The following is a 24,360-nucleotide window of genomic DNA, read 5'->3' on the forward strand; positions in this document are numbered from 1 at the left end:
ATCATATATGAAAGATATTGAGAGTTTAGTTATTCAAATGATAACATTTTCATTTCGGATCACATATAATACCTTGGCGCTATAAAAGTCAGTACACATACAGTCTTTCCCCACCTTTACAATTTGCTATATTATTAAGTTCAAACATTCAAAGGAAGTTCTGTAATCACATTTCTCATTACTGTTTAGTCTTAGTTCTACATTTAGATGGTTTCAATGCATGCTACTCATCTTTTTTGCTGTAATCTTGTCATTATTAAGGTCGTTTAGGTTCATTTTTATCTCTCTTTCAGTTGGAGAGCCTCTTTAGTTAGTGTTTCCCCTCCCAACCTTCTGCAAGAAAGTCTCAGCGGAGTGATATCCCAAGTTCCACCTGCTTGAAAATACATCTGTTGAACTTGGTGGGAGTGTTAGGTTACACCTATATTTCCCTCAGAAGATGTATCACTGTCATCAGCTGAGTGTTGCAGATAGAAATCATTGCTTTTACTATGATGGTTATAAATCATGTCATTTTTTCAAAGTTCAATAACTTCCCCAGGATGTCTTCCTATTATTTTTATTAAATTTTCCTAGGCAGAGCATGCATTTGCAATATGCAATTCCAGACAGTCATTATCACTTGTTCAATTATTGCTATCAGCTAGAATAGATTTTTCATCTCCATAAAACATTTTTATTTTCTATCTTCTTCCTAAATTCTGCCATCTTCCTTTTTAAAAAAGTTCTTCCTCTTGGAGTCTTAGAATCTTCTCTTTGACTGTTTATCTCTTCTTTGACATTTACCATTAGAGACCACGTTGTTTATGGACTCAAACTACAGACAATTACTTGTCTGAATTTTTATTCTATTTCCACAAGAAAGCTTTCAGGAACTTTTAACTTATGTTCATTTTTTTTTCTTTCTCCCTTTCAGTAATTAGGGATAGGTTGCTGGATTCTTTGGGACAATTACTCTTTGGAGGGAGCAGTTCTTTATTAAATATTAGGTGAGTGGGTATGGAAGTGACAATCTATCCCACACTCACTCATCATTTTGCATTCTTTCTTGCTTGTCATGGGTTTTGAGGGAGAGGTGAAAAGTGAAAATGTCCATTCATTACTATCTTTAATAAAAACCATGAGTTGTACAGAATTCGGTACTCAGTTTCACTTAAAAATACCCTGTAATTCTAATAAGTTTACACATTTCAGAGGTGATGGATCTCCTTGTTTGCTCAGCCACAGAATAACATTTTGATCAACTTCTTTTCTCCATTTAAATATTCCTCTTGCCTAAGCACTCAACACTCTGTTTACATGAAGAAATTATTGTCTAATTTAATCTAACAAAACATAACAAGATAATTTAACAGGAAACATCTAAAATCTCTCTTTTTCTTCAAACACTCATTTAATATAATAGATGGTTTGTTAATCTTTGCATAGGAGTCTAAGTCTTGCTTTTATAAATAAACCAAAGGAAAAGAATCGACTTACATGAAATACTGCACAGTATAACTAACTTCCATGCCTTGTAAGCCCTCTGGGGGGTTCCACTGTAGGATATTCTTCATGTTTATGGATATGAAGGTGACATTTGTAGGTTTAGGCAGATCACCAGAGACACAGGGAACTGAAAAAGGAGTAGAGAGGAATTGAGGGTTTAATGGAGAGGAAAGAAGACCTAACCTGTAGTGGCCGGTCTCTAGATACAGCCCTCAAGAAGCAGTACCTTCCAGTATGCATGCTCTGTGAAATTTCCTTCCAGCCTGACCTGACTTCATGACCCTCTTTAACCAACAGAAGTGATTCTGGGACTGAGCCTTAACAAGGCCTAGGAGCTTTCACTTTTGCTTGTTTGAATGCCCTGAACTGCAGTGTAAAAAGTGGGCTACTCTGCTGGACAAACCATGTCGAGAGGCCATATGACAAGGGAGATATCCAGCTGTCCTAGTGTCCCAGCTGAGCCCAGCTTTCCAGCCAAGGGGCCAGAATGAAGCCACAGTGGACACTGCAGCCCCATTTGCCTCAGACTAAAGCTCCGTGAGAGGCTTTGAGAGAGGCCAGTAGAAGAACCATCCAGATGAACCCTAGTTAATCCTCAGAACTGTTAGAAATAATAAAATGATTATTTTAAACCACCTTGCTTCTTGCCTGGAGAATCCCAGGGATGGCAGAGCCTGGTGGGCCGCCGTCTATAGGGTCACACAGAGTCGGACACGACTGAAGCGACTTAGCAGCAGCAGCAGCTTTTCTGAAATAAATTACACCCTGAAATGTGTTGTCAATCATTAATGTTCAATGATTTAACAGAAATTTTGATTAGTGTTTTGTAATTAAGTGATCCTCTAGAAATGCTATGTGGTGGTTTAGTTGCTCAGTTGTGTCTGACTCTTTGTGACCTCATGGACTGTAGCCTGCCAGGCTCTTCTGTTCAAGGGATTCTCCAGGCAAGAATACTGGAGTGTGTTGCCATTTCCTTCTCCAGGGGAACTTCCTGAATCAGGGTCAAACCCAGGTCTCCTGCATAGCAGGCAGATTCTTTACTGACTGAGCCACCAGGGAAGCTTAAAATGCTATATCAATTATCAAAATGTTAAAAGCTCTGTATCCTAAGGGATTAATTTCTAGAAATCCTCTGCAGAGAAATGATTAAAAAATAAACATTGTAATAGTTTAAATAAAAGGAATAATAGGTTAAATAAAGAGAATTAATAATGTGACAATAATATCAAAACATTAAATAATTTTCTCATCATACCATTCTATTTTTTGAAAATAAAACATATTTCATTATAAATGTGAACCTCTTTACAAGTTTACATTATGGATAAATCATATGTATTGCCACAGTTTTGGTGGCCGGTCTCCAAGATGATCTTCAGTAACCCCCTCCTCCTGGCATTCACAGCCTGTATATTCCCTTCTCATACTGTAGCTGGGTTGGTCTGTGTGACCAATAGAGTATGACAGAAGTGACAGTACATCATTTCCAATATTAGGTTATAAAAGATACTGTGGCTGTCATCTTGCTTTCTCTCTTTTGGATTATTTACTCTAGGAAAGGTCAGTTGTCTTTTTGTGAACAGTTCTCCACAGAGGACCATGTGGCAAGTAACAGACCTCCAAGATATGTTAAAGAATTGAATGAAGTTTCTTGTCAAAAGGCACATTAGTGACCTTAGAAGCGGATCCTCCAGTCCCAGTCAAGCTTTCAGATGACTGCAGCCTCAGTCATCTATACTCTTATATATACTCTTGACTATACTCTCATGAAAGATCCTGAGCCAGAACCACCAGATAAGCCATTACTGGACTCCTAACCCACAGAAACTGAGAGATAATATTTGTTACTTTAAGCTGCTAAGTTTTGAGGTAGCTTGTTACACAGCACTAGATATCTAATACAACAGAGAGTCTAAAACTTAGAGAAACTAAGAGAAGTTAATCACTTGAAAAAAACACAAGTTAAATGGTTCAGTTCAGTTCAGTCGCTCAGTCGTGTCTGACTCTTTGCGACCCCATGAATTGCAGCACACCAGGCCTCTCTGTCCATCACCAACTCCCGGAGTCTACCCAAACCCATGTCCATCGAGTCGGTTATGCCATCCAACCATCTCATCCTCTGTCGTCCCCTTCTCCTTCCGCCCCCAATCCTACCCAGCATTAGGGTCTTTTCCAATGAGTCAACCCTTCGCATGAGGTGGCCAAAGTATTGGAGTTTCAGCTTCAACATCAGACCTTCCAATGAACACCCAGGATTGATCTCCTTTAGGATGGACTGGTTGGATCTCCTTGCAGTCCAATGGACTCTCAGGAGTCTTCTCCAACACCACAGTTCAAAAGCATCAATTCTGCTGCACTCAGCTTTCTTCACCGTCCAAATCTCACATCCATATGTGACCACTGGAAAAACCATAGCCTTGACTAGACAGACCTTTGTTGGTAAAGTAATGTCTCTGCTTTTAAGTATGCTATCTAGGTTGGCCATAACCTTCCTTCCAAGGAGTAAGCGTCTTTTAATTTCATGGCTGCAGTCACCATCTGCAGTGATTCTGGAGCCCCCAAAAATAAAGTCTGACACTGTTTCCACTGTTTCCCCATCTATTTCCCATGAAGTGATGTGACCAGATGCCATGATCTTAGTTTTCTGAACATTGAGCTTTAAGCCAACTTTTTCACTCTCCTCTTTCACCTTCATCAAGAGGCTCTTTAGTTCTTCTTCACTTTCTGCCATAAGGGTGGTGTCATCCGCATATCTGAGGTTATTGATATTTTTGCCGGCAATCTTGATTCCAGCTTGTGTTTCTTCCAGCCCAGTGTTTCTCATGATGTACTCTGCATATAAGTTAAATAAGCAGGGTGACAATATACAAAATGGAGGGAGGAAAAAAACGGTTCCCTCCATTTCCAATGATGTTATAAAGGACTACTGCTTTCACAATCTTGAAAAATGTTCTATTTAGTAGTTTCATTTCATCTTTATGAAAAAATTAAAAAAACCAATGAGAAGACTGAAAACTTCTTAGACTTAATTACAAGTGAGTGTTACAGTGATAATTTTTTGAATTTTTTATAAAAGATAAATGCTCTGTTAAGCACATTATAGTGGGTTGGCCAAAAAGTTCATTTGGTGTCTTCCACAACATCTTATCATGAACTTTTTAGCCAATCCAATAAATACAATGATAAGGATTCAGAGTAGTAAACACCTTTAATAGAAATGCATTTTAAAATGGATGTTGCTGTTTGGTACACTATTTCTGGGGGAAGAATATCCTAGCTTTTAGTCCTTTAGATTCATTTGGATCGACATTATCTTTCAGATTTCCTAGGCAGAAAAGATAGCAGTTTTGGATATCCTCTAGTCAATAAATCAAAGCATTACCCCAGGGACAGCCCTAAAATAACAACAACAACAAAAATCTGAAGACATAGGGATACACCACTTGAAGATGGAAGATTGGAGTGATGCATCTGTAAGTCAAGAAGCCTGGCTACTACCAGAAGCTAGGCAAAGTGAAGAAGGAGCTTCCATCAGAAGCTTTAGAGGGGGCATGGCACTGCCAGCCCCTTGGTTTCGTACTTCTAGCTTTCAGAACTATGAGAGAATACATTTCTGTTGTTGTAAGCCATCCAGTTTATGGTTCTTTGTTATGGCAGCTCCAGGAAACTAATACAGCTGCCACCATGTGGATACATAATGATGAATAAACAGGTATGTTCCTGCCCTTGTGGAGATCCCAGACTAGTGGGAAGAGAGACACCATTGACAAGTCAAAAATCAAACAAGCACGTGGTGACCCAGCTATGGAAGAGAATAAGGTTGGAGTAGTGGGTCACAGAACCTACTTAGATAGGGGCTTCAGAGTCAGCTGTGAGGTGGGAGGGCAGTGTTCCAGGCAGACTCCAGAGATGGGGAAATGCCAATCCAAAAAGACCATGCTCTTGGAACAGTCAAAAGATCAGTGTGGCTGGAAAAAGTGAAGGCTATTGGCCACGTTGTGATTGAAGAAGTTCAAAGGGGTTAGACCGCCCACCACCACCCCTATCTTTGTAAACCCTGGAAAGGAAGTTGGGATATAATTGAAATACAGCAGAAAAGCACTGATGCCTTTTAGGCAGTGGAAGTCAGAGCCTATTTGTATCTCAAATGGATTACTTCACTTCTGAGAGGAGAAAAGTTTGAATGAGGGCAAGAATAGACCTGGAGAGACAGGTAAGACCACAGTTGCAGCAACCCCAGTGAGGATGGCTGAGCTCGCACCAAGATGCTGGCTGTGGATATGGAAAGTAGGGTGGCAACAGCTGGGAGCTCTATTTTCAATGCAGAAACAACAGGAATCCATGATGAAGCAAAGCTATGAGAGTCTCATCGGGTACGAGAGTTGCCTGTTGTGAAAGCTACATCAACAGATGAGGATTATTAAGGAATATTTGCCTTTTTGATGATGCAAAAGAATGATAGAAAATAGAATTAGTACTTGTTTCTGAGGGGGAGAAATAGCACATTTAAAAAAAAAGCACAATCAATAACTAGTATTTCCTTGTGGTGTTTTCATCTTTACAAAGTTATAGGTACTGTTTGTTTTCAGTTTGGAGAATGTAAAGAAAACACTCCTGAATAAATGTTCCAACTGAGATAAGTCATTTTCTTAACCTGCCAGTACTGATAAGATAATTTAATCAACAGTCAAGTAAAGATATGTCATACCCACATTGATATCAGGAGTTATGTGCCGATCTGTGAGTAACAAAAGCACTTTTGTTCATATAGATTTATGGCCTGTGAGGACAGGTCTGATCTTCTGAGAGTCCTTCTATTTAATATCCCAAATCACAAAGTTTTTGGATTGGTACACATAATTTTATTTCTGGGAGTGCTGAACCACTACAACTTTGGTTTGGTGCGAGGGTCTCCACAGTCTGGTCTGGCCTCTCCTTATTTTATTCAGACAAATGCAGTATGTTCACTAGTCACACCAAATTACCTGCAAACCCCTAACTTGCTTAGCTGCTTTACACCCTTTATAATTTTGGTACTGTCTCCCTAAATATCTTTTGAAACTAGAAGACACCTTATTTTCCCTTGTGTGCCTCCATTCAATGAATATTGGCCTGTGCTATTTTAATGACATGATTGTGCTATGATATTGTGGAGAGTATGCATGGTATACCCTAAAAGGGAGTGGGCATTTCAGATGACAGTCACTGGGTAGGAGGCATTTCTTTCAAGAGAAAGTGAAATTCAGAAGACCTCAGAAAGGGACCAGAATTTTGGGCTCCCTTTGAGCTTCCCTGATGGGGGTGTGAATGTTGGGCAATGGGAGGAAGACTTGAGGGGGGTCCCCTTGGATTATGGGTAATTAAGATGGCTTCTACAAACTAGCGGTTATCATTGGGGAGGGAGGAAGGGCAATACAGGGGAAGAGAATTAAGAAGCACAAACTATTACATATAAGATAAGCTACAGGATATATTGTACAACACAGGGAATACAGCCTATAAATGGAGTGTGAATGGACCAATGAACAACAACAACAGAAAAGATGGCTTTTGCCCTAACAAAGCTGTGAGAGGTCAGCAAGGAAGACCCACTTAATGAACTCCCAAGTAATGATGAGTTAGCTCTAGCTTGTAAGTCATGTCGTTTAGACTCGTGTTCCCTCTTTGTGTTTATTTTTGTCTCATTATATCTTGGCCTTTGGGAAAGCCTTCTAGCCTAGCTTCATCTATGTTGTAGCATCATAAAGAAAAAGTCCTTTGTCTCCTCCTGGGTCCTTTAGTAGAAAGAGAATAGATAAATGGCATTTGAAATGGATAAGTCTTTGACAAGTTTATTAATGGAGTTTTACAAATTGTGGCTGCTGCATTAGTTCCAAAAGTTATCTTACAGTTACCTTTCTGTAAGTGTAATGAAACAGTATGACATTTTCCTAATGGCCTCAAAGATAATACTAAGGCCACTATCTAAATATGTTGCAGTTTTAATCATATGCCTGACAGTAAAAGGTATTTCTGTTTCATTACACTGTGGGAAAAATCAATGCATAAATGAGTATTTGATGAACACCAGTAAAAAATGGCGAGGTTTTCAGCGTGGACTCATGGAGGGTAACTGGTCTCATGGTTACCCAAACCTCTCTCTTCTGGGGCTGAGACTTTCTGACTTACCCTTTATGGAAAATATGTTCATGCACTCCTGAGAAAAACCACCAGACTGTAAGAAGCTGAACAGTCAAATGTGGCTGCTTCTGGGGACTTCCCCTCAGGACCATTCAAGTTTCGCAGGCTCATTAACTTGGGAACCACAGCGTTGAGGAAGCCCTGCCCAGCTCTGCCCTGAGAAAGTCTCCAGCCCCATCTGTCTTTCTGCAGCTGAGGCAGTGAAGCAATCACCAGGCTCTGAGCTATTTGATGCAGGGCACCATGTCTCACAAGAGTTTTTGTATCCCCAGTGCCTGGCAAATACTTTTGAACTGAACGAACCAGGAACTGCATGGCTTACACAGTCATGAAGACAGAGCAGGACCCAGGTTCACATGAGCATCTGAATGAGGGTGATACAGTCTGAAATACCAAACCCTGAGAGCTTGAAATAACCCTGGAAAGCTGGCACTGTAGACAGGGGATACTCAACACATTTTTAATGAAGGAAGAGCAGCTTATGGCAAGTGGTTGCCACATATTGTAAACGTCTTTCAAAATAGGAAAATACTTTACTACCTTGTAAGACCAAAAGAAGAGAAAAAAAATCACCTGACTGAGTTTTCTGTTGTGGGAAATGCGGTTAAGAAGAGTTGATGTACAAAATGGCACCAGAGGGCGATTAATCAATTTCAGGAAGCAAAGTTGTAAATATCTCATCCCAACCTCCACCAAAGGAGAGCTAAACAGTGTCTCTGCCTTCCAGCAGATGAAGTATTGTTCTAACTTCATCATGCTGAAAGGAAAGGCATATTTCCTTTGGTCTTAACTTTTAAATTATTTCTCCTGAAAAATATTAACTCTTCTTTCCTCCTTCCCCAGCCACTGCAATTATATTTCAAGTGCTCTTAAAAAGTGAATCGTCTAACCAACACTTAAAGCGTGATGCAGGAACTATTTACCTGAGAAAATATACTTAAAATATACTTTCCTATAAAGGAAAGAGTACAGTTTGGAGCTAACATTAGTTCCTCTGAACTCGATTATCTTTCTCTACCAATTCTGCTACTATTTCTCTATTACCGCTTTGCCCATTTGCTGTTGTACTTGTGTACAGCCTCTGCTTTGTCTATAATAGGACTACTCGTTGTTATACGGGGCATGGCCACCTGCTCTATCTCATTGTCTTTTAATAATTGTTTATGTGAGTAGGTCAGAGAGAAGTCATAAGAACAAGAGTTCTAGAGCCACACTGACACCTACCTGCTCCCTGCTCTCCACTTACCTAAGCTGTGTGCCCTGAAGTAGTTATTTAGCTTCTGCACTCAATTTCCTCATTTGTAAAATGGAACATTATTATCTGCATCACAGTCTTGTTGGGATGATTAAATAAGGTTTGTAAAATAGTGCCTGGTACAAAGAAAGAACTCAGTAATTATTAGCTCAGCCTTGTCCTTCATGGGCTTCCCTGGTGGCTCCATGGTAAAGAACCCGCCTGCTAATGCAGGAGACACAGGTTCTATCCCTGAGTCAGGAAGATCCACTGAAGGAGGAAATGGCAATCCACTCCAGTATTCTTGCCTGGAGAATTCCATGGACAGAGGAGCCTGGTGGGCTACAGTCCAAGGGATGGCAAAGAGTTGGACACGACTTAGCGACTAAACAACAACATTGTCCTCCATGGTTATTATTCTCCTTTCACAGCTGAATAAAGGCCCAGAGAGGCTGACCAACTTGCCTGCGGTTATTCAACCATTCGGAGGGTGCTTGAGTCCAAGTGTTCTTAGGACAACAGAGATCTCTCTGCTAGGATACCCACTTACTGCCTTTAGGGAATGCTCCAAAGAACAGTGTTGTGGGAAAAAGAGCCTGCACAATCATTATAAAGTTTGCATGTTACTGATAATTGCTTCTAAGGAGATATGTAAGAAATTCAATGAGGAAAACCTGAGTATTTCTCCTTCACTGAATCTTTTTCTGATGGAAGTATACTTAGTCATATCATTCATTCAACCTCATTACCAGGCACCTACTAGAAATAGAAACTGCCAGTTACTAAGGTGCACTGGAAGGCAGAAACACACAGAAGGCCCTGCTCTTACAGAGCAGGTATTTTCTGAATCTGGACATAATCCATCAATACACGCTTTCCCTGCCAAGTATGTGAATGTTTATATGGATGAGTGATACATAAGTCATACATAAAAAGCATGTTATTTCTTTATGGCCACACCTCAATCAGTAAATCTATGTGCTTAAACATGTTCTGGAATATTGCTGTTGGTGCATGAGAGTAAATAGGACTTTAAGATTGAGACTACTTCTTACAATAAATATATTGGCGTTTACCCATCAAAAAGAGTGCACATCTTCCAAGCAGTTTCCTTGGGACGGTTTATAATTATTCCTGGCATTGCTCAACTCTGGCATTTGGGACACATATCCTTTTAGCTACAACTGTCTTCAAAGGTAGCTTATAAATATGCATAAATTCCATCTCATTTTTTAAAATAGGCACACCTTGTTTTTGCCCAACATAACATTTCTTAGCTTTGTTACACAAGTTGCTTGGCAATGGCTCTGAAAGCTTTTGAAAATTAAACCACACCTTCAAGATGAGGTTTGCCACTTAACGGGTTGTTCTGACCAACGTGTGCAGGGTCTACCCAGAACTCTGAAAAAAGGAGTTTAGGAAAAACACTGTCAGATTTTTGTGCATAGCTTCCTAAAATGCCTATTTTGAAGATATCATTATCAATTTGTATATGTTGGTCCCATTGTTAGAGAATCAGTCCCACTGGCTTATGTCATTTCTTGTGTGAATGCCTTCCCTTCCCTTCCCTTTCAGAAATTGGCTTTCTGAGGGCAAGGATTTGATTTTCTCCACATTTTGTGATTGCCAAAGTGTCTATCCAAAGTGACTATCACAATAACTGTGGAAAAGAAGATTCAAATGGGCGTTGTAGTCTCTACAAATCAATAACTTGCCTCAGAAAGGAAAAGACAGAAGAAAGAACAGAGACAGACTTTCCTAGTGGAACAGTGGGTAAGAACCTACCTGCCAATGCAGGGGACATGGGTTCAACCCCTGGTCCAGGAAGATTCCACATGCTTCGGAGCAACTAAGATGCCCAACATAACTACTGAGCCTGAGTGCTGCAACTACTGAAGCCTGTGTGTCTAGAGCCTCCACTCCACAATAAGAGAAGCCACCACAGTGAGAGGCCTACATACCACAACTAAAGAGTAGTCCCCACTCTTTGCAATTAGAGAAAGCCCACGTGAAGCAACAGAGACCCAGCCCAAGCAAAAAATTCAAAATAAATAAATGAAAAGAAAGAACAGAGAGAAACCATTTGGAGCCACTAAGGTATTGGAAAGAACAACTATTGGGAGCTCCAAGTTCAATCAACAGATATTTACTAAATATCAACATATATCATCCACTTTATCATTCACATCATTTTCAAATCTAGTACTTCTTTTTATCCTCACATATGTAATACAATTTTTCCATTGATATCTCTATCACTTCACATTTTCAAAAGAAAATGAACAAGATAAAAATGTGAGAAGACAGAAAAATAAAAAAAAGTAAGAGAAACAAACAAACAAAATAAGCCTTAAAAATAATTGCTTAGTGGAGATTTGGAAGTAATCATTTAATGGAGACTTGTAAGTAATTAATAGTATTTACTTCTTCTCATTGTTGATTGGGATTTTGAGGCAAATGAGGTTGAGAGTGTAATCTCAAGCTGTCCAATCAAATAAGATGAAGACAGAACTGTACAGCAGCCATTAAAAATACAGTCAGAAAGATGCATTCTTTTTCAGTGGGCTAACTCTCCTCCGTAGTGACAAGTCAATGCTTTGATGTTTTTGACAGTGACTTGGACTTGATTTAGACCTCTTCAGGTCCGGTTATGCCTTGATGAAGTTGTGTAACTAAATGTAATACAATGGACAGGGGATCCATGTGCAACACAGGTCCCTCTGAAGATCAGCTCTTAGGGGTAATTATCCTGCCACAAAGATGTTAAAAAAACACTGGTCAGGATAAGGTACTGGCAGCATTGGAACCTCTCCAGGATCAATGCAGAGAATGGATCAATGCAGACATTCCCTTGATCTTGCTATTAAAGCTAACAGAGCCTTCAAAGGACTGTGTTGATTCAGGAAGTGGGCAACAGCACCTAGGATACCAGCCTTCTTAGAAAACTACAGCTGTAACATAGGTGCCTTTTGATAGCTGTTTGCAGTTGGACTCAGCATTGAGTTAGAGCCACAGTCCACAGTGACCTGGTGAGGCTGTCAATGACCTTGAGGTCAGGCTGTCCTTAAGCTGCAAAGCTCCTTACTCCTATCCATTTGACAATACCACCCTCAAAAAAAAAATCCCTTCTTTTCATAGGATTTTGCTATTTGTTGTTGGCTTTTGTTTGTTGATTAGTAGCTTTATAAGAAAGAAACATAAGTGTGGAAAAGGAATATTAACTACTTGGTCATTTACAGATAGAATATGCTTAGAGCAGGATTTAACTTTATTTTCTTGCTAGTATTTTAAATGAAAAATACAACGAGTATATTGGCAATTCTCATAAGTTTCAGTTTCCCTTTTCATAGAAAACCCTGCTTGACTCCTAAATTAGAGCAGTTGCCTTGTTCTGTGCTTCTAAATAAGCTTGGTTTCCTCAGTTCTGGCATTTATACTGTGCTCATCTGAGATTAAAAGCTCTACAAAGAAAGAATTCTTGCTTTCTTGTTCAATTCAATACTTAGAACAGTTCCTGAAATGTCTGAATGAATGACACTGAGAAAGTGAATGAATAAATGAAGATTTATTTAAAAGATTATTTAAAAATCACATTGCATCAAGTTATATTTTAACTTATGAAAACTTAAAATGAATGTGTGGGGGTGTGAAGCTGATTCTTTTTCATTACATCTGATCAGCTCAAATACCTCATTCCCCTAAGTTATTTACTCCCAAGGTACATATGCTGTTCTATTTTGCACTGAACCATTAGCCAATTTAAAAAATAACAACGTAAAGCATTTAGTAGATAATTTAGAGAACCTTTTAAACATATACATTTTAATCTAAAATGGAGGAGGGAGGCTGACTTGGAATCATATGAGTAATTAGCCTTAAGCATGAAAATGGTCCATGTTGGAGCAAGATTTTGCAGGAAAGTGCCCCATAGAGAAATGGAGGCAGGAGGTAGGGGTTGGAAGAGAGTGAACCCCTCTGCTGAAGAAATTTTAACTCCACCATCTTGATACACATCCATTGATGTTTCTGTTTTTAAAAATTGAGATATAATTGACATAAACATTATATTAGTTTCAGGCATACAGCATAATGATTCCGTGTTTGCATATATTACAAAATGGTGGCTCTCTCTTAGATTCATGTTACAGAAAGCACAAGAGAAGACTCATCTATGCCCTTTACATTCTCAAGGGAGGCTTTCAGGTGTGAGACCTCTGCAAAAGTTTCCCTTTGGCAGTGGACGTAGATTAATAAATATGTTGAGGAGAACTACATAGGATTGAAAAGGCAGCTTTTCTTCACTTTAGGAGCCAAGCTTATGGGTCCTGCTCACTACCCTCCAAGTCTTTGAGGGTATGGTACGTGCCTGCTCAGTCATGTCCGATTCTTTGCAAACCCCATGGACTGTAGCCTGCCAGGCTACTTTGTCCATGGAATTTTCCGGGCATGAATACTGGAGTGGGTTGGCATTTGCTCCTCCAGGTGATCTTCCTGGCCCAGAGTTTGAACCCGGGTCTCCTGCATTGCAGGCGAATTCTTTACAACTGGGCCACCTGGGAAGCCTGTTGAGGGTATGTTTGGTGTTGTAAATGTATGTTGAAAGGAATATGTTGCAGTCCCAACCTCCAGTACCTCATTAGGGTGGGCTTCAATCCAACATGACTGGCATCTTTATAAAAATGGAAAATTTGGACACAGAGACATGCACAGAGGGAAGATTATGTGAAGAGACAGAAGGAACACTGTGTGAAGGCAGAGGACTGGAATGGTGCTCAACAGGCTAAGGAATGCCAAGGATCGCCAGCAACCACCAGATGCTAGGAGAGAGGCGTGGAGCAGATGCTCACCTACAGTTTTCAGTTCTAGCTTCCAGAACTGTGAGATAGTAAATTTATATTGATCTAAGCAACCCAGTTTGAGGTACTTTGTTATGGCAGCCCTAGAAAAGTAATATAGTAGGTGTCTGTTGCTCATATCTTTCCTCACAAATGAACATAATGTTTATTTATGAGAACAATGAATGCTTTAAGGGCTGCCAAGTTACCTGAAAGTAAAGAGGAAGGGATTGATGTAGGAGAAAAAAAAATCTGCAACATTGAAAAGGAGGAAATTTAAATGGGGGAAGAAATGTAAACAGAAGCTTTAACTAAGAGGATACACTTGCCAAAATATCTCATACTATCAAAATACAAATGTAATTGTATGGAATGGAAATTTCAGGAGGCTGAGTTAAAGGCATACATGCCCAGACTCAAGAAGTATAAGGAAAACTTCCTGACAAATCTGTAGAAGAGAGGTATGCCACTCTCTGTGCCTGGAGGTGGAGCTGGCATTTGATGAAGCCGTGCATAAAGTGATTGGAAAAGTTGAGTGGAAGTCATTTTGGCATCTCTGCGTGCAATGAAGTGAGCACCACAGTTGAAAAATAGAACTGATTTTGAATAGATAATATTTGTAATCAATAAAAATTTCCTTTCCAGAAAAGTCTCATTAATTGCATTAAAGTCCATCATCACAGATTTCACAAGCTCTAGCCAAAACATTATGCCATACTTCCATTCTCTATAATCTAAGAAGTGAAGAGAAAGAAAACTGCCTCCACAAAATGAAATTATATTCATATGAAATCCTGAGTTTAAATGAGGGGTCAAGGTCTGTGTCTCATAGGAGAAGACAACGAACATAAAAAGGGACAGTAACTTAGGCATTAGGGACCTGTGTTCACCAAGAACCTGATGCTAAATCACTTAAGGACCAACATGCCAGGGGTAGTGTTGAAAATGTGGGAGATAAGCCATCTCATCACGAGCTACAGTGAATCAACCTGAGAGCTTACAGACAATCCAGAACACACACCTACAGAAAAGACCAGGAGAGGGAGGGACCTGGCAGGATATAACTGGGGAGGTGGTTAGCTGAGATGAAAGAAGACAGAGGGAATGTGATAGTTGCAGTCAATGAGCTGAGTAGCTTGTTCTGTACAACTTCATCCACTCAGATCAACTCTTGAGAGAGACAATGTGAGAAGATGAAAGAGATCAAGATCTCAGCTCATTACACAGAACATTCCAGTAGCTGGAAGTCTGCAACAACAGGACATCGTGACTTGGGTGTCAGGTAGTGAGTTTCCTACAATGGGAGGTGCTTCAACAGCAGATAGGTAATGACTTGGAAGTTATGCTGCAGAAGAGATTCACAAGAGAAGCAGTTGGATGGGATTTTAAGGTATTTTCAAGCCTAGTTTTCTGTATCAAAAAGAATTCTGAAAATAAAGTAGAAGAAATATTTAATTTTAACAATGCCAGTCAGCTTTTTTTTTTTTAAGAGAGCCTAAAAACAACATTCCAGTAGCAATGAGGACACCTGGCAATGAGATTTTGGTTTCTAGTTCTTATTCTCCAGGATAAGGAGCTAGAGCTCCTTGGGGAAGTGGCTGATTCAGCCCTTCATGCCTGCATGCTAAGTCACTTCAGTCATGTCCGACTCTGTGTGACCCTATGGACGGTAGCCCGCCAGGCTTCTCTGTCCATGGGATTCTCCAAGCAAGAATACTGGAGTGGATTGCTATGCCCTCCTCCAGAGGAATCTTCCCAACCCAGGGACCAAACCAGCGTCTCATGTCTTCTGCATTGGCAGGCGGGTTCTTTACCACTAGCACCACCTGGGAAGCCCATTCAGACCTGGGGAAGGGAAAATACGAGATGAACTTGAAATATTTTGTGATGCTACAAAATAATGAAATGCTCAGAAAGAATGGGGCCTGTTGAAAACATGCAGGAACCAGTAAAAGAGCTTTTGATGGCCAAAGCCGGAAAATTTGAGCAATAAAATTAATACTAAATAATAATAGTATTGGATTATAACTCAAAGAATAAAGTAAACATTTATGAGTCCTTATTAATAAATGCAAGAAACTAAATAAAGAAATAAATGAGGGAGAAGCAAAGGCTCTTCCCTGCATTAGAATTCCAATTTAATAAATTGAGAAGGAAAGAGTGAAATTAAAAAATCACCATTAAGCACAACAGTTATTGCATCCAGTATCCACTGATGAATATTAAAATTAGCAGGTGTAAGTTTGAGGAGAAACAGGATATTTGCTCCATCTCACAATATCCTCCCACTAGATATTTATTAATCAGAAAGTGAAAATAGGAACTCTACAGTGAAAAACCCTACAGACACCAGCTAAACCAAATGATTAAAGTTAACATCATCAGGAAGAAGATGTATTGATATCATAAATCCTTTGATAGGATGGGCTGGTATTGCCCAAAGGGAATAATCTCACTCTCTTGAGGAAACTTCAAATGAACCCATACTGAGGGAAAAGTCTGAGGGAAAGGTGACTGGACTCCTCAAGTGTCAAGGACATGAAAGCAAAAAGAGGCTGAGGAACTGTCACAGATTGGAGAGGAAGGAGACACAGCAGCTAAAGGTAATGGGGACCCTGGATTGATCCTGGAACACAAAAGTGGCATTAGAGGGAACAAAGGGTGAAATTGAAACAAAGTCTGTAGTTTAGTGAATAGTATTACTTTTTGTGGTTTAGTTGCTAAATTGTTTCTGACTCTTTCGGGGTCCTATGGCCTGTAGCCCACTAGGCTCCTCTGTTCGTGAGATTTCCCAGACAAGAATACTGGAGTGGGTTGCCATTTCCTTCTCCACGGGATCTTCCCGACACAGGGTTTGAACCCAGGTCTCTTGCATTGGCAGGCAGATTCTTTACCACTGAGCCACCTCGGAAGCCTGAACAGTGTTATATCAATGTTAATTTCATGGTTCTGGACACTGTATGGTTATATAAGATGTTAAAATTAAGAGAAACAGGGTGAGGGAGTTAATGAGAGCTCTATTATTTCTATAGCTTTTCTGTAAGTCTCATATTAGTTCAAAATTAAAAGCTAAAAAGAAGAAAGTAATGAAAAAATTTAATTAGTTCACTGGAATCATTTGTGTGTGTGAAAAATATCTTAAAATAACTTTTCCATGAAATGAAATACCTGATGCTGCTGTGTTTATATCAAAGAAGAAACACTTCAACAAATACCCTCACTGTGATAAATATAGTATATTAGTTCTAACAAGCAGAGATGCTTTATTATTTAGACTGTATTCGAAAGCTCCAAACCTAGAGTTGGCAAACTCTAGGATGATGCAAAACAGTTTGGTTTGCTCTAGGAACTGGAAAAAGTCCACGATAGTGGGAATTAAGTGGTGTGAGTGAGGCTGAAGAGACTGGCAGGAGGAGTCACATAAGACCACACAGGAGAGTTTAGAATGATTCTATCAGCAGTGGAAGTTTCTCAAGGGTTTGAGGAGAGGAGACACGTGACTTTGGCAAGTCATCTCCTCCCACTCTCTGTTACTGGCTTTAAATGCTTGTTAATATTATGCTGACCAGGATTCTTTATCTGCAGTGATGAATAAGACATGGGATTAGGCCAACAGGGCCAGACTGCCAAACCACAGTGATGAACTTCCTAGTGAAACTTCTGTCCCCGGAGAGTTGAGGGAGTCAAGTTTGTGTCCCTCCTGCCTTGTAGGTGTGGTACAGATGATCTGAATTCCTTTCAAAGTTTACCTGAAATGAAATACCAAGAACTTTCCTAAAATGTTGATGGCACATTGAAAATTTTTTTTCTTTCTCTTTGGATGTTTGGTATTGCAGTACAGCTCGATCCAATCACAGATCTAATCAAATTTTTGTGCCAAAATTTTTGAAATATTAAAGCATTTACTACTGGAATGTGGCAATGTTATATAATTCTAAGAAAGTTCACATGGCTCAACAGATACGGTGGTGGAACCAACAAGTCGGAATAGCTCTCTATCCACATAAGCACATGTACCTTCTCACCTGGTTTTCTCATCAGCCCTCAGTGTGCTTCGAGGCCCAGAAGAGGAAAGAAATGTTTTCAGATGAGCCAAGAAAGTACCTGGGTCAGGAAAGAGTTTCTTTGTTTTTTTCCCTAATTTTGCTTCGAAGCCAAGAATATTATTACCTTCTAATGTCAGCCTCCCAATCCAATTAAGGAGCAAGCTTTATTTCTTTGATTAGAAATATAAACAACAAAATTCCTGTCAGTTAGTTGAAGCTCAGTATCTGGCTAAGTCAGGAGCAGTCTCTTCCCATTCAGCTTACCTAGGAATATTTATCACAAGAAGAATGACAATTTCTGGTAACTTCAGGATTTAGAAGAGAAAGAGAAACTTTTTGTGCATAATGTCTATTGTCCAAAAATCTCTCCAAGATCTATATACACATTTTTCTTACCTTTGTAATTATATTGAACTTTTGCAACCTGTTCTTTGATTACTAAGGACACCACAGTTTCATGGCCAACTTCCTGCATTCACAGTCATTGTTTAGTTCTGGGTTAAAAACATAGAGGCCTGGACCAAATCTGTACAAAACACAGTATTTCAAGCTCTGTTGCTTGAAATTTTTAAAAAAGAGAGGGTCCTAGATACCTTGCTTTAAAAACATTCTTTTTCTCGTACACCAGAAATGCAGAAGGAAAAAAGTAATCAGTTAATGAATCATTCTGATTTACTGGCTTGCAGCTGGTAGAGTGGAGAAGGCAAGGGCACCCCACTCCAGTACTCTTGCCTGGAAAATCCCACGGACGGAGGAGCCTGGTGGGCTGCAGTCCATGGGGTCGCTAAGAGTCGAACACGACTGAGCGACTTCATTTTCCCTTTTCCCTATCATGCATTGCAGAAGGAAATGGCAACCCACTCCAGTGTTCTTGCCTGGAGAATCCCAGGGACGGGGGAGCCTGGTGGGCTGCCGTCTATGGGGTCGCACAGAGTCGGACACGACTGAAGCGACTTAGCAGCAGCAGCAGCAGCTGGCAGAGTTAAAACTTAAAACCGAAAAGACCTGTATCACAGATCAGTTCAAAGTTTTGTTACTTCCGAAAAATCAAAGGGCACTTACATGTCCGTGGTCAAAACCGCAAAGGAAAAAAATGACGTGCCCAGGAAAGGGATCTTACTTTAGAAACGTTGCCCCCTTCTAGCTCCCGTCCCCTGCGAGCCCAACTCCTTCCGGGAGTTTGGGTTTTTAAAGCGCAGGCATCGCCTCCTTCCCTGGGGTGCTCCCTGTACAAGTGCAGCTGGTCCGTGGGGCCGCGGCTGTGGTGGCGACAGCCTGCGACGTGGGGGCAAGTGCGATGTGCAAGGGCACTGTCACCGACCGTAAGTTACCAGCTGCGGGTACCACTCGGAGCGACTACCGTCAACCTTCCTCCACCGTCACCCGCAACCCTCGCAACGACAAGTGTGAGTAAGTTCTCAGCGCGCGCGAGGCAGCGGCGTTTCTTCCCAGGGGCTCCAGAGCTCCCCGCGCTCCTCCTGCTCGGCGCTCCTGAAAGCAAAACCCGAGGCGGGCTGCACGAAATCAGTTGGAGCTGGGCGGTCGGCCGGCCCCAGGCGCGATACTACTACCTGCTCGTCCCGTCGGCGTGGCCACCAGCAGCAGGAACAGCAGGGCCAGGAGGCCGGGTGCCGGGGCCCCTCTGGCCGCCACCCTCGCTGAGGGTACTGGGGCGCACATGGGCGGCGGGGCTGGGTCACATCTTTGCAGGCGGCCGTCAGCGTGGGACGCCCCCTCGAGCCGCTGGCGAGGGGAGCGCTGTCTCCCCTCCGCACCCAGGGCCCCCGCTCAGGCTGCGCGCCGCGTTCCAATCGGCTGGGTGCCCGGGGAGGCGGAGCTGCGGCGGAGCCCCACCCGCATCCCGCCGGAGCCGGGGCTGGGTGCCAGCGCCAGGTGAGTGTCCGACTTCTCCTCCCAGCCCGTCGGGCTCGCAGCTCCGAGAATCCGTGACTTTCCGCCTCCCCAACCAACGAGGTCACTTGTTGTTATTATTGTTTAGTCTCTAAGTCGTGTGGTTCTCTTTTGAAACCCCATAGACTGTAGCCCACCAGGCTCCTCTGTCCATGGGATTTTCCAGGCAAGAATACTGGAGTGGGTTGCTATTTCCTTCTCCAGGGGATCTTCCCCACCGAGGGATGGAACCCACTTCTCTTGCACTGCAGGCAGGTTCTTTACCGCTGTACTGCAGGGAAAATTTCCCTCCGGACTGTTTAAACAGTTTCTCATAGCAAATTCTTTGTTAAAGTAAATAGTGTGTTTTCTGTTTTCCTAACTGGACTCATTGATTTGGTAAGAGTTTAGGAAGGACAACATTTTTAAAAGGGTTTATGTTATCAGTGGGCTTCCCAGGTAGCACTAGTGGTAAAGAACCCACCTGCCAATGCAGGAAACATGAGACGCGGGTTTGATCCCTGGGTCGGAAGATCCCCTGGAGGAGGCATGGCAACCCACTCCAGTATTCTTGCCTGGAGATCCCCATGGACAGAGGAGTCTGGTGGGCTACAGTCCATGGGGTTGCAAAAGAGACCCACATGACTTAGGGACTAAACACATAACACACAATACCACTTCTCAAAACAAAACCTGAAGAGTTGGAGGAAGATTTGATGAGATAAGATTCCATAGGATTTTGAAGGGCTTCCCTTCCCTTGTGGCTCAGCTGGTAAAGAATCTGCCTGCAGTGAGGGAGACCTGGGTTCGATCCCTGGGTTGGGAAGATCCCCTGAAGAAGAGAAAGGCTGCCCACTCTAGTATTCTGGCCTGGAGAATTCCATGGACTGTATATAGTCCACAGGGTCGCAAAGAGTCAGACACAAGTGAACGACTTTCACTTCTTTCACTAAAGCAGTTAAGTCCGTTTCTGGATTTTAAATACTAGATACACACACACACACACACATTCTAAAGTGTCACTCAGCCATAGCAAAGAATGAAATATTGCCACTTGCAACAACATGGATGAACCTAGAGAATATATACTAAGTAAGTGAGACAAAGACAAATATGTGCTATCACTTATATGTAGAGTCTAAAATATAATACAAATGAACATATATACAAAAAAGAAACGGACTTACAGACATAAAAACTAATATGGTTACCAAGGAGGAAAGGGAATGAGGGATGGATAAATGAGGAGAATGAGATTAACAAATACAAACTACTATACATAAAACAGATAAACAGCAAAGACTTATTGTAGAGCACAGGGAACTATATTCAATATCTTGTAGTAACCTATATGGAAAATAATCTAAAAATATGTGTACATATAACTGAGCCATTTTTTTCTCTATCTGAAATTAACACAATATTGTAAATCAACTATATTTCCATTAAAAATTGATCTAGCACCATCATTATTACTTCAATTCTTGTGGGTTAAACATGATGTATATTTGCCACAGAAGTATTTTGAATCGATCATTTTTGGTATCTAAATCTTAAGACTTGTGTGTGTTTTGGTTCCAATGTGAATTGTTCATGGGTCTAAAAGGGCTGAGGCATATATACATAACCCTCTGTCCCTGTCTCCTAACCCCCCCTTTTTTTTAAATTGATGTATAGCTGATTTACAATGTTGTGTTAATTTCTGCTGTCAGCAAAGTGATTCAGTTACACATATATATTGTTTTTCATATTCTTTCCCATTATGGTTTATCACAGAATATTGAGTATAGTTCCCTGTGATCTATAGTCTCCTAACCCTTCTTAACTTGAGCAGGAACAGTTTATTGTTTCCTCCTTCTAGGAAGCAGAAATGGGGAGCGTACCTGAGACCTGTAGTCCTTTCCACTCGTAAGTGGGTGCCCCTTGTTTGTGAGCCAACCATCTTCTGTGTGCCCTTGCCTCCCTCCCTCTCTCCTTTTCTCCTCAGCTTCCCCTGTGCACCGATCAGACAGTAAGTCAGAATTTTATGGTCTCATGCCTATGAACACACTCATGTTTCTGTCCTCAGGTTGCCTGTGGCTTTTGCAGGATGAGTGTGACCTGAGAAATTGCTAGGCGTTCAGTTGTTTCCATGCATTAAAGAGGACAGACATGACTTTTGTTTTCAGCTGTGACCTGGAATTCACCTTAGGGTGTTTCCTTAGTACCTTTAAATGCTACCATCTTCTCACCATTGCGAACTTCAGGAAGAGACAGTCTGAGTCCCTCCCAGTCTAAACCTCTCAGGTTGAAATAAATCCTTGTATATCCTTCCACAGATTTTTGAAATGACTCAACACATTCAGATCAACGTTTTTCTTCTCCTCAAAAACATTACAATTCTTCTTGCCATGACTTATCACACTGGGATCTTAGTTCTGTGACACCTCATGTATGAGTTTCTGGGCTTTCTGTTCAGAAAGGTCATAAACCAATCCTTCCCATCCCAGCCCAGACATTAATACCACAAACAGACGGTATAAATTTTCCCTATTCCAGTTTAACTCCCAAACAGTTTCCAGGGATAATATCATCATCATCGTCTGAAGTTATTGTGTTCTTATTGTCAGCCAGGTACCAACTAAAATTTCTATATTTGCTACTTTATTTAGTCCTTAAAACAATTCTGTGAGTCAGTTATGTTACCCCGAGTTACAAAAGGAGCAAACAGGCTTATACAGATGGTTTACTTACATGGACAGAACAAGGATCTGAATCCTGGTTAATGCAATTCCAAAGTCTGTATTTTAATGACTTCCTTGTATGCCTCTTATATTAATACATAACAAAATGAATCACATACATAGGAGGAGTGAACTGTGAAATAGTGCACATAGTAAGACGTATTCTTATTAATTTATGGGAATGCAGCATGAACTTGATTTCCTTAGCATAAACTACCCTGTGAGTGGGAAGAGATGCCATCCCTGGACACCCAAGCAGGGACAGGGCAGGATCAGAATGTGATAAGGTTACTGCTCCAGGAGTACACCTGAAGATTAGGGGACAGGTGGCAGTTAGAGCAAGAGAGGTGGCAAGATAAAGTTCTCTGAAAAGGGCTGGGGGTGGTGGCGGAAAAGGAGAGTTCTGGGGAAACAATAAGCAACCAGTATTTAGAGGGTTTCCACAGTCCTTTTCGGCTACTCTGCTATGCTCTGTTCATTGATTGAATGAACTACGCTGTGGCTATATGGGGCCACTAGTACTTTTTGATATGCTATCTGCTTAAATCCAGGTTATATCTAATATTTCAAATCCTGGAATCTTATCAAATCTTCCCCCACCTCTTCAGTTTTTATTTTGGGAAATGGTATTGTTTCCACAGTCCTTTTCGGCTACTCTGCTATGCTCTGTTCATTGATTGAATGAACTACGCTGTGGCTATATGGGGCCACTAGTACTTTTTGATATGCTATCTGCTTAAATCCAGGTTATATCTAATATTTCAAATCCTGGAATCTTATCAAATCTTCCCCCACCTCTTCAGTTTTTATTTTGGGAAATGGTATTGTGTGCTGTGTGTTCAGTCACTAAGTCATGTCTGACTCTTGTAACCCCATAGACTGTAGCCTTCCAGGCATCTCTGTCCAGGCCTCTCTTCCCAGGCAGGAATACTGGAGTGGGTTGCCATTTCCACCTCCAGGGGATCTTCCCGACCCAGGGATTGAACCCATGTCTCCTGTGTCTCCTGTGTTCCTTGGGGGTTCTTGACTGCTGAGCCACTGGGGAAGCCCCTTTGAGAAGTGGTACATGCTTTTAAAAATGTTTTGTAATTGTGAAGTCTAATATGCATACAGAAAAATGCACAAATGTAGTTGTTACAGCTCAGTTTAGTTCAATTCAGTTGCTCAGTCATGTCCGACTCTTTGCGACCCCATGGACTGCAGCACGCCAGGCCTCCCTGTCCATCACCAACTCCCAGAGCTTATTTAAACTCATGTCCATTGAGTCGGTGATGTCATCCAACCATCTTATCCTCTGTCGTCCCTTTCTCATCCTGCCTTCAATCTTTCCCAACATCAGGGTCTTTTCCAAGGAGTCAGTTCTTTGCATCAGAAAGAATTCCAAAGTATTGGAGTTTCAGCTTCAGCATCAGTCCTTCCAATGAATATTCAGGACTGATTTCTTTAGGATTGACTGCTTTGATCTCCTTGCAGTCCAAGGGACTCTGAAGAGTCTTCTCCAACACCACAGTTCAAAAGCATTAATTCTTCAGCACTCAGCTTTTTTTATAGTCCAACTCTCATATCCATACATGACTACTGGAAAAACCATAGCTTTGACTAGACAGACCTTTGTCGGTAATGTTATATCTCTGCCTTTTAATATGCTGTCTAGGTTGGTCATAACTTTTCTTCCAAGGGGCAGGTGTCTTTCAATTTCACGACTGCAGTCACCATCTGCAGTAATTTTGGAGCCCCCCAAAATAAAGCCTGTCACTGTTTCCATTGTTTCTCCATCTATTTGCCTTGAAGGGATGGGACTGGATGCCATGATCTTAGTTTTTTGAATGTTGAGTTTTAAGCCAACTTTTTTTTTCCCTTTATATATATATTGTGAATTTATTTATTTTTAATTGAAGGATAATTACTTTACAGACTTTTGTTGTTTTCTGTCAAACACCAACATGAATCAGCCATAGGTATAT

The 24,360-nt window shown here is 41.1% G+C and overlaps 1 protein-coding gene across 8 annotated transcripts in view; it reads right to left on the minus strand.

The window, feature by feature from the left end:
- Positions 1-19,592, minus strand: part of IL20RA (interleukin 20 receptor subunit alpha) — a 32,565-nt gene extending 12,973 nt beyond the window's left edge. Inside the window, exons 1-3 of one of the 8 annotated variants that reach the window (XM_081528871.1) lie at positions 19,105-19,195; positions 2,125-2,236; positions 1,480-1,615 (exon numbers count right to left, since the gene is read on the minus strand). In XM_081528871.1, coding sequence (XP_081384997.1) covers positions 1,480-1,556 — 77 coding nt within the window. In that variant the 5' untranslated portion in view covers positions 1,557-1,615; positions 2,125-2,236; positions 19,105-19,195. Of the gene's footprint in view, positions 1-1,479; positions 1,616-2,124; positions 2,237-8,914; positions 9,040-17,762; positions 17,842-18,845; positions 19,196-19,354 lie in introns of those variants that run through there. The other 7 variants (XM_081528869.1, XM_081528873.1, XM_081528865.1 and 4 more) reach the window with 7 other exon arrangements.
- Between the last annotated feature and the right edge of the window lie 4,768 nt (positions 19,593-24,360).

This window comes from Giraffa tippelskirchi, chromosome 9 (genome assembly GCF_054371585.1).
Source record: "Giraffa tippelskirchi isolate mGirTip1 chromosome 9, T2T-mGirTip1v1.2.pri, whole genome shotgun sequence".
NCBI lineage: Eukaryota > Metazoa > Chordata > Mammalia > Artiodactyla > Giraffidae > Giraffa > Giraffa tippelskirchi.